At 35.3% G+C, this 20,712-nt stretch overlaps 1 protein-coding gene across 1 annotated transcript; it reads left to right on the top strand.

The window, feature by feature from the left end:
• The first annotated feature begins 1,506 nt into the window (after positions 1 to 1,506).
• Positions 1,507 to 20,468, top strand: LOC145227942 (VPS10 domain-containing receptor SorCS2-like). The gene is made up of 27 exons (XM_080092902.1): positions 1,507 to 1,785; positions 1,938 to 2,082; positions 2,927 to 2,997; positions 3,209 to 3,308; positions 3,432 to 3,593; positions 4,386 to 4,450; positions 4,917 to 4,999; positions 5,312 to 5,439; positions 6,231 to 6,317; positions 6,569 to 6,757; positions 8,334 to 8,480; positions 8,912 to 9,020; positions 9,671 to 9,848; positions 10,487 to 10,594; positions 11,062 to 11,176; positions 11,675 to 11,838; positions 12,243 to 12,416; positions 12,743 to 12,932; positions 13,964 to 14,138; positions 14,872 to 15,023; positions 15,298 to 15,433; positions 15,732 to 15,847; positions 16,829 to 16,978; positions 17,364 to 17,463; positions 17,910 to 18,033; positions 18,972 to 19,117; positions 19,606 to 20,468. Exons 1-27 carry the CDS (start codon positions 1,622 to 1,624, stop codon positions 19,641 to 19,643), a joined length of 3,516 nt encoding a protein of 1,171 aa, XP_079949028.1. The 5' UTR covers positions 1,507 to 1,621; the 3' UTR covers positions 19,644 to 20,468.
• The last annotated feature ends 244 nt before the right edge of the window (positions 20,469 to 20,712 follow it).

Genomic DNA, 20,712 nt, shown 5'->3' with positions numbered 1-20,712 from the left:
CCAAACAAAATACTAGTTTTTCTTTAAGAACTTATATTTTGCTGACGTTCCGCCCACCAGATTATTTTGTCATATTCAGCTGACTTGTACATTTCCGCTTGTATGCTCGCAACATATCATTCATTACTCCTTTCTGGTGGGCGAAACGTCAGCGAAAATACAAGTTCTTAAAAAAAATCTTAAAAACAACACAACAATTTTGTTTAAAATAGGTAGATTTTTCCCATGTAGACAGGGACCATTTTAGAGAAAAAAAGCCATACAATATAAGGATAAAAACTTGAGTAAATTTGAGGGCAATTTTGAAATTTTATTGCTCATGTAGGCTAAACAAGTTTATGGTTAATTTAATGCAAAAAAGGTTAGCTGAAAAGTTTTCAAAATTATTTCGACAAAGAAATTCAGTTATATTAGTAAAAAAATAAAATCGCAAATTGGTGATTCATGAAAACCTGATACGCGAGATTTGCTTTCTGACGTCACCTCGAAATCAGCGAAGCGCATCGGCAAGAAAAACATTCGAGAAAAAAAGAGATTGTTTCGCGAAGTGACGACTGACGATTATTGACGCGATTTGTGACAATGGAAGGAGATAGGAGAAGTGGCGATAATGGAACGTCGCTTTTTGTTCCGTAACTGATGTGTTAGTTCTAAAGTTGTTCGACTTCAAACTGTTTGTATGACACACTTAATGTAGTAGAAATTCTGGTTTTTAAATTGCAAAAAATCAGTTATTCTCAATGTATATATATATATGTTCGGAACCTTTTTGTGTGCTGTTGACGAAATGTTTTGTTTTTCAACTTTGGCCTAGTAGAATAACTTTATTACCAAACGCTAGCAGAAATAATTAGACTCTTTCAACCTAAAGTTAAAAAAATAAAAACATTTGTGTGTAAAAGTGAAACAAACTTTTGTAAACTGCTCTTGTTGTATGGTATGCATTTTTTAATAGCTACATTGATATCAAAGTATTAAAGATATTAACAATTTTTGTATTTACAAACTATTAAACCTGTTACAAAAGGGATTATTTTCTATTGTAGCTAAAAGTTGCAATGGTTGTTTCTAACTTTTGCATTATTAATGAAGTCTGTAACATTATTTTACTGTGCCTAATTGTTACAGAAAAACACACTTAATAGAGACATCTGTTATAATGTTAAATATGTCTTTTCTCATCTGTATATCGGTTCATTTGCCTTTATTTAATGATTAATGCAATCAGTAGAGCTTTAAAATACAAAGACAAACAAATATCCAATAGAAATTTGCTACATTGGTGATAAAACTCAAGTTACATCTTTCATTTAATGTTAAAACTTTTCACCGCTGTGATCAATGGAAAACAGTTTCTGTAGCAACATCAATTGGGTTTCACAGCCATTTCCTTCCATTCATTTACATTCATGACTTACAAGTTTCATAAATTGCTGCATTGGTTGAATCCGGCATTAGCAGGATTAATTCATAAAATCATATATTTGTCTATTTTGTAGTTTAAAATTTTTCTCTTTGCAGAAACAAAAGTTTTTATTTTGCTTTCAAACATTTGCGTTATGTTGTTTGTGTAAATCTGAAACAAAAATTGGTTGAATACAAGAAAACTCGTTCCCAAAACATGAAGTTTTGCATCGTTGGATTTTTTATTGGATTTTTAGTTTTTGACCATTCACATGGAAAAATATTTTCAACTGAGTTTCAAGAAGCTCAGAAGTTGTCAAAACCAACGTTAGTTTCACTCAACTCAGTGGCAGATGAGTTTGGAAATCAACCATTGCAAAAGTAAGACACTTTGTTGATTTAAGCTGCTACTATATGAAGTTCCTGGGTTTAAAAAGCTCTGAAAACTGATTTTTATTGTTATTAGGCTCTAGAGTTTGTGCTTTGGGGTTTATTGCTTTTTGTGTGTAACAATTACTTGTTTTTTTTGCAAGGTTTAAAAAGTTTTTGACCCGCCAAAGACGAAGTCCGCCGAGTGTTAAAGCCCCAACCAAGCAGTTAAAAGTGGACAAGTTTGATTTGGGAAATGATACAAGCCATAATCAGGCTCTGATCCACTGGTCTGGAAACTACAGTCATGTGAGAACTTGTTTATCATTTATTGTAAAGTGCTGTTGCTACTTATTAATGTATAATTTGTTAGTCATTATTCGCAAGCATTATACCAGTGGTTTCTAACCTTTTTCGTTGAATTCTTGCATTAACAATTCAAAATATTTTCATCCCCCCTAACACACTGCATAGTAGATGCTAAACACGCAAAGATCATTTAAAATTGGGTCTTTTATCAACTTTAAAGGTTATATTCCCAGAGCTGTGTCTATTTACAAACCACACGTAAAAGTTGTGGTAAATTCCTCTAAAGTTTAAAATTTCTCCCTTGAGAGAAATTCCAGCCAGTGTTGGGAACCACTGCATTATATCGAAATAACTCCTTATTTTTGTAATTGTGACATAGGTCCCAGCTTAAAGTATTATAAACAAATGCAAAACATAAATACCTTAAAGTACTGTAGTATGTGGATTAAGTTACTAAAGAGATTTACTACAAATGCTAGTGTTGACTTGACCTATATTCCCACATGTAATATGCATGCTGCTTGTCTGTAAACCCTTCACACACGTATTGATTTTTCTCCAAATTTACTGCTTTACGACCTTGTAAATTTGCTTTTGACCTTCAACACTAGTGTTAGCTGTTTGCTGGGCTCCTTTGAAACTAAAATCAGTTCGTGCTGTTTGACTTTTTTCATTTAATTGTCTTTTTTGCCATAAATGTCATCCAGAAATCGTATAATGTCAGATTGACAAATTCCTCAAAGTTGAGCAGGAAATAGTTGAAGTGTGAAGTGGCAAATGTATTTTGCAATCGGAAATCATTGAAGTTTAACTGATATTTAATTTTTCTTTGTTACATGTTTAGGTGATTTTCATTTTAACGAGACGAAAGGATCACAGCCCTGGTGGAAAAATCACACAAAGTACACTTTGGAGGTGAGACTTAAGAAAACTATTTGCAACATAACAAAAACATTTTTGCAAATTTTTTTTTTGTGTGTGTTTTTAAGCAGTTTTTAGCATCAAATTTTAAAAAGTTTGAACTGGGTGAAGTTTGCAGGTGGTTGTTTATGTCTACTCTGTTAGTTGCCCTGGCATAGATTTTTGTTTCTTACACAATTTAAATTTTTCTTGCCATTTGTTTCAGATCGGACGATTATGGAGTGATTTATGAGAATCAACAAAATTTATTTGACGGCAACACAATCTTGCAAAGTTACTTTGTTTGTCCGACCAACAAAAGCAAGGTTTGTATGCAAACTAAAAACAAGACATGGCAGTTTTGTATCAAGCCGTTTACTACTTGTTGCTACTGTTGTTATCTCCCTGGCATTATTGCCCGACTAACATGTCACCTCGTTTAATGATAGGTGGTTTTCATCGACACTTACAACCATTCCGGTCGAGTTTGGGTTTCCACGGATGAAGGCGCGAGCTACTTACATCATGATATTCAATTCACAATCAACAAAATCGAGTTTCACCCGGATCAGCAGGACTGGCTGCTCGGTTATGACAAGAATGCACAAACAGTAAGTTTCTATGGTTTTTCAGTTTCTATGTACTGAGACTGAATATGTGTTGCTTTAAAAAACACTGACTGATTTTTCTGAAATTTTTCACATCATATTTTTTTGTGAGAAAAAATATTTTTAAAATATTCAGAAAAGGGAACATTTCCAAAACATGATTTTGTTTGGCTTTTTGTTGGAACAGATATCAAGCAACCTTTAACTTCAAATGTATAATGATTGCTTGTAAACTGGTGACAATAGAGCGGGCATTTCTAGTCGTTTTGTCTGAATAATCTTATTTCTCGGTTGTGGTTTTCCATGTTGTTCTGATACATTATTACCTCATCAAAGTTTGAGCAGCACAAAGTTGTTGCCAGAGGCTAAAATCCTGTCGGACAAAATCCTGTTTTATGTCAGCCGTAATTTACAACATGCCTGTTACATGGAGGCGTGGCTTTATGCATCCAATACATACAACAACGAACTTCAAAATATATTAAGATGGGGACTGCAAAATTCGAAACTCATGGCAAAGTCTTGTACTCCAACCAATAAAATTTATGAAACATTTTTGGACTTAAATCCATCTTTTTTGTCGTCATTATTCATCATTTAATCGGTGTATTTTTGTGCAACCTTTCAACATTTTCTTGTAATTATCAATTATTGCATTTATTATCATTATCAGAGTATGTCTGTCAGTAAAAAATCAGCATTCTGGTTTGATTTTGACAACTTTAGGATTTGATTTATTCCAACCCCTCTAAGCACTCGTCATGCATTTAACAAATTGCTTCATAAATTTTTCAGCTTTACGCCTCACAGAACTTGGCTCGAACCTGGACAAGGTTACAGACGGGAGTAACAAAGGACAGGTAGTGATGTAATAATGCCTCTGTTGTGCAGATTAACATGTCCTTGCGGTTCCAATGCCTCATTAAATATTCATGCTGATTCCATGCTCAGATAAATGTTGCTTAAAATTGCTCTGTCATCAGCAAGGATTAGCTTGTTTCTTTGTGTGCATTAAGAGTCATTAAATCGGGACCAAATTTATTCAATTCAAGGATTTTTGACAGACTGCTGCATTTGGAAACTTACTTTTTAACAAACAAAATCTGTTGGAATTTATATTTTATGTTTTTTTCGCTTTTTGACATCATCAGTCCCTGTGAACCACAGACTCAACTACATAAAGTTTTAAACATTTCTTGTTTAAAATTTATTGCATTGCTTCCAAATTTAGCAATATTTTCACTAAACAAACAACTGTTGTTGACGCACTAGTCATGTTGAACAGACTTTACTTTTGCAACATAATATTTTAATGTTTTATTTCAGGTATTTTTGGTACATAAAAGGTGTTGATGAGCAAAACACTGCTGTTCACATGGAATATCGAGACTTTAATGTTTTTCCCCAGAGTAAGTTCAATTCTTATTTTCTGCTTTTTTTAAACTTTGCGCCATAATCTTGTTGCTGTTGAGAAGAATTTAATTGCGACTTATTTAGGTTAAATTAGTTTGTTGTAGCAGCGGTTTTGCAACATAATTTGTTTACGAGCAATAAAACTGTTTGTGACCCATGCAGGGGTTGGAAACTAAACTAAATAACAAACCATAAAATTGCTTGAGTTGTTTTGCAAATTTTGCACAATGAAAATCTTTCTCCTTTAGTTTTATAACTGTGGAGATGTTGTCAATATTTATACTTAACCTTCCTATGTTTTATGACAGCTCGATATGCAATCAAATCTTGCTTGGTTCCGAACTGCATCCCGACAGCATTCCAAGCAAAATGCGACAAACTTGAAAATATTGACATGGATTCGTTGGTCGTGCAAAATAACTTCACATTTGTGCAGGTTGGGAATATTTGTTTGTTGAAAATAAACAACAATGCACTCTTGCCACAACAACATGTAAAGTGGCAGTCAGTGCTCTTGTTGAAATTCTCTTCTCACAAAAATAACCTGATGGAAAAACGTGCTTTACTGGGAAAAATCACTTTTCAGTTATTAAGGATTTTCTGCTGTTAATGTGATCAATATTTCAATACTCATTTGTAGAGTGTTCATGCTGTATTCTTTAAACTAATAAAGCAATAAATGTTGTCTTTGGGCTGTTAGGTTTAGGTTTGTTTCCAAGAATTACTGTGATATATTTGTCAGCTTTACTTAACAGTATCCAATTTTATATTTCTTGTCTGGGTTCAACTTAATCACATGTAAATGTCATTGTTGTAAGTTTTCTATAGCAGCAGCCTCCTGTACAATTAGTTGTTTATAAATATATCGCATTTATTGAGAAACTTTTACTGACCTGCATAAAAACTTAATATTAATATTGCAACTTATACAAATGGCTTATGATGTAAGGACTTACATTTGTGCTGATGTTAATAACAGTGTGGGTGTTTGGAATATTTTAAAGTACTTGCAGTTGTGATGCAAACTATGTGATGCCCGTTTCCAGGCAAACTTTTACTATAACTTCAATTGTAAAATACCTGACAGTGGATTTTATTTTTCTAAGACATTTTCATTATTTTACCAAATATTTAAAAACGTGTACATAAATCATTTTTATTTTTTCTCTGCATTACCTGTATTGTTTGCCAAATCAAAAATCTATCATGAAATGCTTTGTTCCACAGCAAGCTGGTGCTCGTGAGAAACTTTACGTGTCGTATCGTCGAGGAGATTTCTTTCGTGCCCGATTCGATAAAACCAACGAACAAACTGTGAGTGGCTTACTTACTATTTACTTAACTAACAATGGATCCGTTCTTTAGCTATTGTTTACAATTGTTGAACTTGTTGAGTCATAGTTCATTTACACTTTTGTTAATATTTAACTAAAAACACATAATATAGTTTGTACTATGAGTACATTCGGACCCAATAAACTTTTTTTGGAAAGAATTTCTTATTTAAACTCCCAAATGCCACAAAAACTAAACCATCAACATGATCAGTTTAACATTTTCTGCAGGATTTTCACATCGTTAGTTCGAACAGTGGCACGGTTGTGACCGGTGTTAAACACTCGATCCTTGGACCGCAAACCGATTTATATTTCTCTGACTCGAATGGAAAATATTTCACAATAGGAATCTCAAATGTTCGATATTTCGCAAGAAAATCTGGTGACGATGAAGTTTTTACTGTTGATATTCATGGGGTTTGTAATATCTTGTTCTTATGTGAAAATGAACGAATTAAATAAGCTATTGCTGCCAGGCATAATATCAAGTTTATAGAGCTCTTATGGCAATTGTATTTTATTCCGACGTTGACATACATAACTAAATGACATACATAACATTTGCCACAAGAGCTCTGTAAACTTGATGAACAAATTATATTCTGAATATTTTTTTCTGTCAAATATTCCCTCTCAAGGCTGGCTACCATTAAATTGTGCTGGTAAATTGATTTAGTTTAAGATACTCTGAATGCTTTGTAGTCACTCTGTTTCCATCTCATGGGTGTTGTGGTTTTATCTGTGGAATGTCGCTCAATAATAATGTTTACCGCTGTTGAAGGATGCTCTTATATCTGTTGATAGGAAATACCTGTAAATGCTTTTCCATTAAGCACAACACATAAAATATGTAAATTTTATAGCAGTACAAAAATTTATGGTTGTTATATTTTTATGTCACTTTTGTTTGTTTTTTGATGGATTACTGAGGACCATCATGGGTTTTGTGTTTGGGTTTCAAATGGAATATTTTCTTAAAAAGTCACATAAATATTTTAAGTTAACGACCTGTATCTCAGCTTGTTACTTTTGGTGATTTTTACTTCATGTCAGAAATTTAGATTAAACAAATCTAAACAATTTAACTTTTCACCAAATATAAGGTGTCAAGTCAGACAACAACTTTTTATGTCACCAACACTTCTGTACCAGAATGTAAGATTTCCAGTGAAATAGTGAGGTTTATGATGTAACAGTTACATGTGTTACAACATAAGTGTCTGTACTGTGATGTGAATGTCCACAAAAAAACATCACGAAATTGTGTGGGATTACACGCTTCAACGAACTTGTCGCTTTAGTTCAGACTTGTCTGATTTGGTCTCACAAAATTTTTGGCTTTTACATTTTTTTGGTTGTTCATTTCAATTTTATATTCTGGCTCCAAACTTCATTTTAATGTTCACTCACTTGTAGTTTTATTTTCTGCATACATTAACTGAAAGCCTTAAAGTGAAAATTCATTAGGTGAACAACAAAACACCGGAAATTGACTTGGTTTAAAACTTTACTTTTACATCTGGTGTTTTTAAGAGAGATTTAGTAACATTTGTTTCCATGTTTCTGATGCCTTCATTTAATTCAGCATTTTTAATTTGGTGTCAAACTTTTTATGAGTCAGCAAGTCTTGATGTCATTTTCTCCTGCTGACTGACATAAATAAAAAAATACATGACTCATAATTCGATTATTTATGGGGGAACAGGACTTACTGAAATGTGGTTTTCTTTGTTGTAATATGAAATTTTGATAAATATTAACACTTTGTCACAAAAAGTTTTTAGTAAATCCCGAACTATGTAATTGTAAAAACTATTAGGCAATATAAAATTATTATGATGGGCAGTTTAGGGTTTGTAAAAACAAATTACATAAGAAAAATATACCAACTTTTTAACAACATTATTGATAAATATTTACTTTTAATTTCTATTCATTTACATGCCTGTTTTTTGTACTTTATCTGATTTCATAGATAACATGTGCATTACAGGTGAAAGCCGTAACTGGAACATTTATTGCAAATGTGAGAACACAAACCGGTCAAAACCAAACTCGTATCACATCTGATCACGGAAGAACCTGGCAATATCTTAAACCACCAAAACTTGACCACAACGGAAACCTTCAACAATCTTGTGTGAGTGAAGCTAAATCAACATTTGATGTTATTCTGTGACATGGTTGTTAAATTAGTGGCGCTAAAAATTACAATAACTTAGACCATGTACAGTATGTATGTATATTATATACAGTGGTAGAATTCAAATTTTTTGTCAGCCGGTTCTATCACAAAATCATATATTTTAGCCAGTTCTGTTACAAAAAGTCAATTGATAATAACCAGTAATGCTAACCAGTTTGCTGATCTCATAAAATTTTGTGAGATGGTTCTATAGAATCAGTGCGAACTGGCTGAATCCCACCACTGTACATAGCAATTTTGCTGCTAATAACTTCTTGCTTTTTAGCAATTATACCTAAACAACATGTAGGTTGTACAGATAATGATGTCTGAATTTTTTACAAAATTTTTTTTTTACAATTTTGTTAAAGTTTGTTTTATTGCAGACAAAATGTTCGCTAAACCTCCATGTTGCGATGAGTCAAACCAAGTCAGGTTACTACATGCCAGGAATGCTCAGTAAAGCAACAATTCCTGGGTTGATCATAAGCCACGGTAAGTTCAAATACTCAGTCAAATATTTTTGTCTGGAAAATTGTAAATTTTTTCAGACAAAAGTTTTACAACCAGGTTAGAGCTTTCACTAGGCTGGTTAATCTTATCAAAGAATGTTACTAGTTAACGTAAAATAGAAATCTCATTCGGTAAGTTTAAATACCCGGTCAAATATTTTTGTCTGGAAAGGTTGTAAAGTCTCTCGGGCAAAAGGTTAAAATTTATTACAACTTTTACTAGGCTGGTTAATCTTATCAGAGAATGTTATTCGTTCACATACAATAGGAATCTCACTTACATCGGCGCACCTTATAAACTCCCAACTTAATCCTGTAGTGCAAACCACACTAACTTGTTGTTGTTGAGTCAAGGTAATAATGTAAACCGCTGTATAGGAAGTTGAAATGTCGAAATAAAAATACAATTGCCAGAAGAGCTTTATAAAGTTAATGTTCTTGCGTTATTTAGCTATTGCTGCCAGGCATAATATCACCTTGATGATATTTACCTGATATTATTTACCCTGATGAAGGCGACCTGTACATAGGGCTTTGAAACGTCGGCAAAAATACAATTGCCAGAAGAGCTGTATAAACTTGGAATTATGCCTGGCAGCAATAGCTCATATACAAGTTGTTGTTGCTCCTCAGGATCAATCGGTCGAACACTGATTGACGCTCCGTCCCTCGTCAGTTTGTTTATCAGCAATGACGCCGGGCAAACATGGCGAGAAGTGAGAGACAAGCGACATCTATTTGTGGCAGCTGACCACGGAGCAATGCTCGTTGCCGTGAAAATGATTTTTCTCAAACCAATTACAAGTTTGTTGTAAGTTGTTCAGTTTTTTAAAGGGAAATTTTAGTTTTCCTATTTTGGGGTAAATATTCTAGGTCAGGGGTCGGCAACCCCTGGCATGCGTGCCAGCCTTTTATGGCACGACAACCGATTTCCGTGTTTATATTCAAGTAACAATTTACCCTGTTATACTGATTGTTTATAGTTTTTATCAAGCCTTTGTTATTCAGCCTTACATGCACAAAGTACTTTGCTTTCTTTTTATTCTTCTGGCACGCACTACTATTATTTAGAAAAACGCTGGCATGCGAGGTCATTAACACATGGAAATAACACATAAATTGGCACATGTCGCCTAAAAGGTTGCCAAGCCCTGATCTAGATCTTCTTTAGACTTTAGTCAAATTCTCTACAACAAAAATTCAAGCCAGTGTATTTGAATAAAAGCTTCACTATGTTTTGACAGATACTGTTGTCATTGTCAGGCGAATAAAACCAATAGAAAGAATGTAACTGTCGAAATACAGAGATCTTACCACCCTTTTTTCTAAATGACATAAATGTTGTAATATTTCATACACAGATATTACCATTCAAATTTTTGCTGATAATACATTTGTAGATTGTGTACCAAATTTTTATCTGATTATGTTGAAACATTTTGTTTACAGTTTCAGTAACGATGTCGGGCACACTTGGACAGAGCATCAGTTCAGTAAAGAAGCAATAAACGTTGATGGATTATTGACTGAGCCCGGCGAATACACACATAAATTCACGTAAGTTTCAATTACAGCTAAATCTATTTTTACGTTTCATCAATACGAACATTTTAGGAAGCAATGGAAAAAATACCAAAAGCCTTACATATTGTAAATATATCATTTGAGGATATTTAATGCAATTTCTATATGCAAGCTCTTGCAATTTTGTCTTACAAATTTGGGTTAAAACAAATCTAAAATGAACAATGTAATTCAGTATTTGACATTCCTACAAGTATTTGTTCCCTTGTTTTCGCTTTTTTTTTGTTACAAGTTTGTTCAGGAACGATTTGTTTCACATTTTACACACTTTCAAAAATCAAACCTTAGGTGTTTGTGACTGCAGCAAGAAAATAATTTCACCAATGTTCACTTGGTTAAAGATGCAATTTTGTTTAATACTGATGATCATTCGCATCAACAGATTTTGTGCTGGATGTAATTTTGTTTTTACATAATTGAATATTTGATTGTTTTTTTAGATTGTTCGGTCATCGAAACTATAGAGATCATTGGAAACTTTTTGCTCTTGACCTTTCACCTTTGGTTCCTCGAAATTGCTCTTTCCCTGAGGATTTTGAAACTTGGACTTTTACTGTACGAATTTTTCAACAATGTTTCCATACACATGTGGTTTAGTTGTATCGCTTTTTGCCCTTGCATGACTTGTAATGTAGTGACTATTTTTTCACATATTGAAATGTTGAAATTGGACAGTAATGTAACGGTATATTGCACAAACCTACATTTTACCAACCCTAGGCATTTTTTTTTATTAGTTTACATCTGTGTGGTATGTTTAAAGTGTTTTACATATTTCGAAACTTTGGGTTTTAATTTTTTGATATTTTTTTCAAGTGATGTAAATCCAGTCTCACAAATTAGGTCAGTGTTCTGAATGTTTTGGATTCAAAGACCAAAAATTATAGGACATGATATTTTGACAGCAAATGTAGAAACATGTTTTGTATGAACTAGTGATTGGACGAGTACTCGGTATCGATGGTATCGTACGATTTTAGTGGTATCGATATTCGTTTTCGGTTACGAAATATTTTGCCTTAGTTTATAAACTTGTAATTCTCAACTTTTCAGACACAAAGGGACCAAGTCTCACAAAATCCATCCCCGGTTTCATGCAACCTGGGAATGGTTCAGAAATTTGAGAGAGTGAGAGCAACGCATTGTTTAATCGGACTCGAATACAAACGATCCACGTCGAAAGTTGCATGCAACTGTTCACATCAGGATTATGAATGGTAAGCACCGATTACCACATCTGTGTTTCAAAAACAAATCACTAAGCACCGATTAACACATCTGTGTTTCAGAAACAAATCACTAAGCACCGATTACCACATCTGTGTTTCAGAAATCTTATCACTACTTTTGTACCATGTCAAATAAACAATATTTTTCCAGAAGTAACCTAACACATGAACGAGTATGCCAGGCAGCATGAGATTATTTAACCAACCTTAAGTGTGGAAAAATTTGGACTCCAATTTAGTTTGTTAAATTCTTTTTGAATGAAACTTTTTACAACATGAATCAAAATCCAATCAAAACTCCAAACTTTCCCCACATTTAAAGGGAAACCAAATGCTAGTTGTTTTAATTTTATAAACTTGCTTGTGCAACATGAACCCCTTTTGTTTTTCAGTGCTTTTGGATATTTTATGCTGCCGACTGGGCAATGTAGTATTAATCACCCGAAGATAGATAACATCGGTGATGTAATCGATGATGGAGACGGAGATGAAGATTACGATACCTGGGAATATCCGTACCCGGAAAGCTCTGATTGTGTCAACGGGAAACAGCAAGTATTTTCCGGGTAAGAAATCTAAGTTTTACAGAAATTTGGAATTACGTTTTTTAGTTTGAATTCTTGAGATGAATTGTTTAACGTGGATAAAAGTGTTATTCATGTAGAGTTGGCAACTTTTATGCATAAAAGCTGGTTTTAGGGTCATGTAAATGTATTAACAGTGTTAATGCATTATCAGTTACCAAAACACCATCCAAAAGCGATGGAAATATATAAAATATTAGTTGGTGCAAACATTATTGGGAATAATAGTGTTTTAGACACTTAAACCTTTTGTTAGTCCTTCACATGTTCTGATTGGTTTCACTTTGTGATGGTTTAACTTGTTGCAGGTTTCGTAAAATTCCTGGAGATATTTGTGTGAACGAATTAGCAGGGATGCAATTTAAAAATGTCAACTGCTCCCCCACAACGCCCCCCCAACGTACCACATCCACAACACCGCCCTCTACTGTCAAACTTACTCTACTGAATAAAACAAGCGAAGCGCAGATCGGACAAGAACTTCACTTCTCCGTTCTTGTAAGTTGAAAGTTACTTTGATTCCGATATTATTTAGTTGTCATCGTTAAAATGTTGTATTTTTTAGAAAAAAAATTCAGGTTCTGCTTAAAACTGGAAATCTTTTTGCATTGCTTGTCCATAAATAACCACTTTACATAAAGTCATGGAGTTGTGGTAACATATAACAATTTGATCTGTGATTTGTAACACTATACACAGATCTGTTTAAGTTTAATGAGAAAATGTGGCCCCTCATATCACTAATGATGGCATGAGCAGTGGCAAAATGTTTGAATAGCAAAGCATGTCACCCTGTATGTCTATTTGGGCCATTATTTTCATCCTTCATCTGTAATGTGAATACTACAAAGCAGACATGTGCAGGCAGCATACAAGGCAGGCAACGGTGCTTGTGATTCGACTTTCGGCGGATTCACCACTAAGCCTGTGTAACTCAGTTGGTAGAGCGCGAGTCTCGGCAAGACTCCTGTCGTGGGTTCGAATTCCACCACAGGCTAGATTTTTCTAACCTATTCCTTGCTATATGGTGGTAAATGCTTGGTTGTAGGGATGTGCCAAAACTGCAAATGTTCTGTTTTGTCGAGCACCGAGCATCTCACTTTAATGCTCGGTACTCGGCCGAGCACGCTCGGTGCATTATGACGTCACAAAAAATCCCCTTTCTACGTTTTACCTCTACAAGACCTCTTACGTCACCGGCGGTGTTTTATTAAGCTGCCCATAAAGTATGCGTTTTTCCGCCATCTAGTGCATTTGACAAATCATTCGTTTTTGTTCATTGATACCCTTCAGAACACTAGTTACACATGTAAGCAAGGCATGAATATGTCAATTTAACGCTCGGGTCAGTTTGTGCAACTGCTCGGCCGAGCACCGAGCATCAAAAACGGCGATGCTCGGTACCGAGTACTCGGGTTCTGACTCGGCTCGGCCCATCCCTACTTGGTTGACCGGTTTGCATTTAAGGGGCCTGGCGTACTGTGATTCATCTGTCATGTTGTTATAATTGAGTTTTTGTTCGATTTCAGGGAAGTGAGTTTGACTTGACGGTTCGACGAACAGTTGAACCCGGCGAGAAAGTCGAGTCGAAGTTGAATAAAAGTGTGGGAGCTCTTGCACCAAAGAAACCTGGAGATTATGAAATTCGTGCCGTGAACAAAAGAGACCACTCAATATCCGACACCCTCATTGTTTCATTCTGGTGTAAGTAGAAATACTTTGTTGCACAACTAACGTTTTTAAAAAATGTTTAAAATATGACATTTTTTGTCCACACAAAACTTTTGTTGCATTCTTGCTTTTGTACTTGAATGTTTGATCACAAAATTTACTTTATATATATTTATTTCATTCTGGTTTAAGTAGAAATACTTTGCTATTGATAAACTTCATCACATTTGCTGTTGTTCTTCTCACAAAACTTTTGTTAATCTTTTGTTTTTGTGCTCGAAAGTTTGGTTTCAAAATGTAATTTTACGTTTGCCAGTTTGTTGGGAGAAATATTGATTGATTTTGCAATAACCTTTTTTGGCTGATCTCAGAGAGTTGATTGTTCGGCCAACACTTGCTCGCAAAATCATTTCCTTAAGCTTGTTTGGGTTCGGCATTTTTTTTTCTTTATGTAACAAAAAAATCCATGTGTTCTCAGGAACAGATTGTGCCTAAAATAGATTTGATAATAGTTGTAAAGCAATTGTATTCTGGATTGTGATAATGTCAGTTGTTCGTCTGACAGATGTGTTGACAAAAATCCATCTGTTCAATTTGCCACACCTTTTATCATAATGTTTCCGCTTGTATAAACACAACTAGTCATAATTTGACCTGGTTTGTAGCATCTATGTTGTGAAGATTAAACTTTATTTGAAAATTTGTTACTTGCATCAATAGAATTGCTCACTTTTTTGTGATTTTAAATTTCATGACTTATTTTCAGATGCGATAGAGGAAGTGCACATATACCACCCTCCAGTGGTGGAAGTTAATATTTATTACAACGTAACGGCGGCAGTCACAACCAAGTTTGGACTTGTCGGAACTGAATCTTTACTTGGACCTGTGGATTATTACTGGATAAAAGATGACCAGGTTTGATAATTAGTTTGATACTCACGATATTTCGTTTCAACTCACCAGAAATGTTTTAAATTAATGCTTCTAGGTCACGTTTTTTGCACAACAAATATCAAAATATTTTTGCTAATTTTACCTCAAAAATTTTTTTTCGTATTATTACCTGAACATGTTTCTTACTATTTCAAGACTGTTTGTGGAAAACATTGCCATGTTTCATGTAGCCTACTATCATCTCTGACATCCCATTTGCTTCTTTTGAGTTTTGTTTTTAAATCCAATATTTTAGTTCCAAATTACTCCGCATTCTTCGTCTCAAAACTCCGCTCGTTTCCGACATGATGACGTCAAGGATCATTCTTTGGTCATAATCGCGAAAAACAAAGTCAGCAAGTCGTCATCCCACAGCAGAGTCAGCGTAAAAGGTGAAACAATTTGTCACTGAGTTTTACCATTTGTTTGTTATTTTTTGTTTATACTGCACCACAAAAATCTGTATAACATACGGTCATGCCACTAATACGTAAAAAATAAAACTGTTATATTTCAGTTAATGAATTTTATGAATATATGTTTTTCATTTTGAAGTGATCAATTAAGAAAAAACAAAAGGCTTCTGCAAATTATTTAGCAGAAAAATGTAGTGAATTTTATCGCATGTTTTTGAAGTTAGGTTTTGTATTGTTTTGTTTTCTGTATTGTAACTTATACTTTTCATGACAGAATACCTTGAAACCTTGATCCTCCCGTTTCAATGTTCGCCACCGATCAACTCAACAATGTTGACTCACGCCTGGCTGCAGGAACTCAGTCAAATTGTCACCACAAAAATTAGCAAGGTTTTCCAGATTTTATTTGTTTAATACATTGGTTCTCAACCTGTGGTATCTAGGGATGTGCCAAAACTGCAAATGTTCTGTTTGGTCGAGCACCGAGCATCTCACGTTAATGCTCGGTTCTCGGCCGAGCACGCTCGTTACATTATGACGTCACAAAAAATCCCCTTTCTACGTTTAAGCTCTACAAGGCCTCTTACGTCACCGGCGGTGTTTTATTGAGCAGTACATGCCCATAAAGTACGGGTTTCTCCACCATCAAAGTGCATTTGAAAAATCATTTGTTTTTGTTCATAGACATCCTTTAGAACACTAGTTACATATGTTAGCCGGGCATGAATATGCAAATTTAACGCTCGGGTAAGTGTGTGCAGCTGCTCGGCCGAGCACCGAGCAATAAAAACAGCGATGCTCGGTACCGAGTACTCGGGTTGTGGCTCGGCCCATCTCTAGTGTTACCACTAGTGGTGCTCCAGAGCTTTTCAGGTTGTACGCGAGTAGCTTCCTGCTATACTCACTTTAAGTCCGATCTAAAATTGCAACTCAACTGATCAGCCCTGGTTTGGGGGAAACTTGTGTTTTAGACATTCTTTTCGAATTGCTAACTTTGCTGGTTTTAGGTCTGGCCCAAACAGGGTTTTAGTGGAACGCAGTGATAAACGCGATCAGTGTAAGGTTGAGAACCAATGGTTTATAATAATCACCATTTTTTTCTATCAATGTATTGTGAGTGTTAAAACCATTGGGTTGATTTAAAGTTTAGATAGAAGCGTTAGCTAAACAGTGGGTTAAGAAAACAAATATTTATTTTGCTTGACCAAGCAGTTTCGATGTTATGAAGTTAACTTCTTTCAAATGCATTTTTAAACATAAGTTGATTTCTTACGTCATAAACCTTTTTAAACAACACAGAATGTTTTCCACCTTCAATTTAACCGTCTTGTTGATCTTAATCGATTTTAACTTGTTATCATTTTCGTGCAGTTGCCTCAGCTGAGCGACCTGATGAAGGGGGAGGGAATAATTCTCGGAGTAAACTTCCACGTTTTCATCCCTCCAGCTCTTCCACTCAACGCGTCAATTTATTTCTCACCTGAAACCAAAAACAACCCACCACGTGACCGTCTGTTGAAGGTTGCTCACAATATTTAAACTTTAATTTTTTTCCACAACTAAGAATGGAAAATATTTTCGAAGTTAGGGTTAGGGTCAGCCAATAAAGTTCCATGGAATATATATTCGCCTAACTGGCATCTTTTCTTATAAAACCACAATAACAGTTAATAAAACATAAACAAAAGGGTCAGATAAAAAAGGGATTGCTTGAAATCCTCTAAGTTTATTTTAATGTAGTAAATACAACATCAATAAAGTGGCCTGATACTGTTCAGTTCAACCCCTTTCAGTTTATTTCCACGATATTAGGTGACTCATTTGCTTTCTGGTGTCGCAATGTTTAAGCTTTTATTTTCATGAAATGTTAATTTTTAAAATCTTTCAAACGTTTTATTTATTTCAGGCTGCCAAGATTGTTTACAAACTGATTATCACCAAACAATTGACGATTGATGTTGGAAATGGCGTCACAATGAAAGTGGTCAACCCTTACATCGTAAATGGTAACTATTACATCACAATCCCATGTTACAAGCTCCGTGGCTGACTACACGAAGCTCATCCTGTATGCAACGAGCATTATGCACTGAACCCACATCAAACTATTTGGGCCGAAATCGATTATTTAGCTGAATCAGGCCGAACCTAAAATTCCTATACTGACCGATTGCTTTTAACTGAACCTTGTGTTGTTGATATCAGTGAAGTGATTTATAAACTCCAACACAAATATGTAAACTGAATTAAACCCCTGATATTATGAAGACAACGTGGCTCTGGCCTTGTTGGGAGAATAATTATTTAGTTTATGACTTTTAAATAAAATTTTGTGAAACTTTCGACTTTGATTTATTACAAATCCAAAACATCGACCGCGGTATATTCGGTCTAAATGTTTCGACAAACCCAAACTTCGGGGAACCACCGGGTAAAATCGCTTGTGACGTAGGCGAGGGAAATGTGGAGGAAGTGACGTCAGGTTCCGGAACCAGCGGTGGAATAATCGCTCTCTACGTCATCCTGTCAATCATCCTTGTGTGTCTGGTTGTTTACGTGGCGAGGAAATATATAAGGTAAGATGCGCGTTGCGGTTTGGGTGTGGGGGTCTCATGGAGAACCAAACCAGTTTGATTTCATATTGGCCGCTGGGTGACGTTGTTGCTCCTGTCACTGTGTTGCGTTTGGACGAACGTTGCAACTGTGTGTTTTTGTTATCATTCGTCGCAGGGTTCCAATACACCAGCGGTTTCCAACCTTTCTGGTGCCGTGACCCCTTGATAACATTTACCGAGTTGCGCTGACCCAAAGGATAAAATTAGTAGGCTTTGTAGTAGCATTGGCTTCTACATTGTTTTATACATTTTAGATTTAGACCATAATGCATGTGTTTGTTTACTGTATTTTTTTTCTCAACAATGAATTGGTCGATGGGTTTTTGTTGGGGCTAGTAGTCTATCGCCGAAAACGAGTTGGGACCACTGCCTTAGGCGACCCCGGGCAAACTGTCAGGCGAACTACAGGTTGGAACCGTTGCAATGCACTGATTTGTTCCATAACATTTCGAATGTTTTGATCGCAAATCTTAATTTGAGGGAAAACTACGACACCAGCTACGTGATCTACCAAGAGTCACCAAACTTGTTTACAGCTGGCCGCATAACATTAAAACAACAGGCGAGGGCCACATAGGTGACAAGCCCTAACTTAGCGCTGTTCCAAAACTGTGATCCGCGCAGCACCTTTGCGGGGCCAACTAGAACACTTCTTTAGCAGTGGTTCCCAACCAGGGGGGGAATTTGTGTCACAATATAAATCTCTTACTGGTTGTCTGTGATATGTGTTATTGCTGCATTTGCCATATGAGCTGAGAAAAAGAAATTTCTCTTAGCAAACTAAATTTGTAGGGGGAAGTAGATTTAAATATAGACTAAAAGGGTGCACAGGAAAAACTTGGGAACCACTGGTTCAGATAATGTTACTGTCCTAACGTTAATGTGATATTGTGTTTCAGCCAATCACGTTGGAGCGCCTACTTCTTAACGTCCCACCCCCGAAACACGCCATTCCGACCAATCGTAAAACGGAACGAGGACACCGCCCCTTTTGCTGATGACGAATTCAGAGATGATGACGAACTGGGAAATATGGACGGGATGGGTAAAAATTTTACTTGTCGATTTTATTTTTGATTTTGAGGGTTTCTCTTTAAGGTAAAAAGGTGGAAAAATCTGTTTTCAACAGAAACATTTAGGATAGACATCAATTTTTAAATCCACCAAATAAAATTCTAGCTTTCGCCTTGCCGTATGTGGGAATGCTTGGTGACCGGCTGATTCGGTACAAACGTCTTAAATACGTCTGGCGTACTGTGAAATTATTTCGACTTATAGTGTATGAATTACTCTGTGAAAAATATGTGGGTTCGTTATACGCAGAGGCCAGATTAAGACGACATCCTAAGCACATAACAATTTGGTGTGTGGGTTTCCCTATATATAGTGATAACTTGATGCAACATTAACTTACTAGACGACGTAGTATCCGTTTTCGATGCATTTATGCTTAAGACTAAAAATTACCCAAACCAGATTTTAAGCAAATAGCACTGTTTCCATTATTTCAACTAACATATAAATATCCTGCAGTTACAGACCAGGGCGGCACGCTGCAGTTTCAAGCATAAAATCGCCAAACAACCAACTGCTCAGCGCCCTCCAGCGGAAGATGTAACTTTGTTACCTCACAATGACATTTTGACGCCGCAGTTCGTTGTGTACATAGAAACAATCGTGCCAATTACGTCACAAAGCCTGTATTTATTGGTGCCAATCAACACGATGGTGACGTCACAATCGACTATGACGTCACAACCACCAAACAAATGAGAAATTCTGGAGTTTTTTTGTTGAATTCGGTCTTTTTCAAGTGAACGAACCAATTCAAGTGAATTAGAGCGAAACGTTTTCCACTTTTACGGTGCGAATCAAGTTTGCACTGAAATCATCCATCTCACGAAGTCACTGTTTTGACAAGTGGTGCGAATCTCACATCGTTTCATGTAGTAGCAATTGAATTTATACTGAACTTTTTTTGCGTTGATGTACAGAATTTTTTATACACGTTTTTACGGTTACTGTACCTTACCTGTAATGCGCGTCAACTTTTATATTTCGTGGTTGAAAATATTTTAGTGCCGATTTTTTTTAGTTCACATTCCTACGAATAATATTACGTCACTATTTACAGTATTATGTCACTATTACGGCATTATTACGTCATTCCGGGGTAGAGGAAAACAATAAAAAAACTTTTTAATCAAATTGTTAATATTTCTTGATTATCGTTTTTTTAATGAATTGACGAAATGTGTTTGTGCAGAAGTTTTTATGAATTGTTTTAACGCAGTGACGTTTATACACAGATTTGTGTTTTTTCCTGTAAATTTTTGACAATCGTTTTTTGAATAATTACTTTTCTGCTTAAACAAATAAACGTTTTGACAAGCGAAGCGTGCTCGATACGGTTGGGTTGAAGAAGCGGGTTCCCAGCGAACTTAAAATCAGTTAACCGAGACATTTTTTCGCCTGTTCTGTTTTTCGCGTTTTTTAAACAACCTTATGTTCAACAGCAGGAAAGGCGAATTAAATTATATCAGTGTTACTTAATTTCCTTACAATGCAGTCTACAAAAAGTAATAAAGAAAAACAACTACAAACTAACTGAAAAATCAACAGAACAATTGGTTTCATTTT

Source organism: Phallusia mammillata, chromosome 5 (genome assembly GCF_965637545.1).
Source record: "Phallusia mammillata chromosome 5, kaPhaMamm4.hap1.1, whole genome shotgun sequence".
Lineage (NCBI taxonomy): Eukaryota > Metazoa > Chordata > Ascidiacea > Phlebobranchia > Ascidiidae > Phallusia > Phallusia mammillata.
This window is presented reverse-complemented; position numbering and strand designations above follow the sequence as displayed.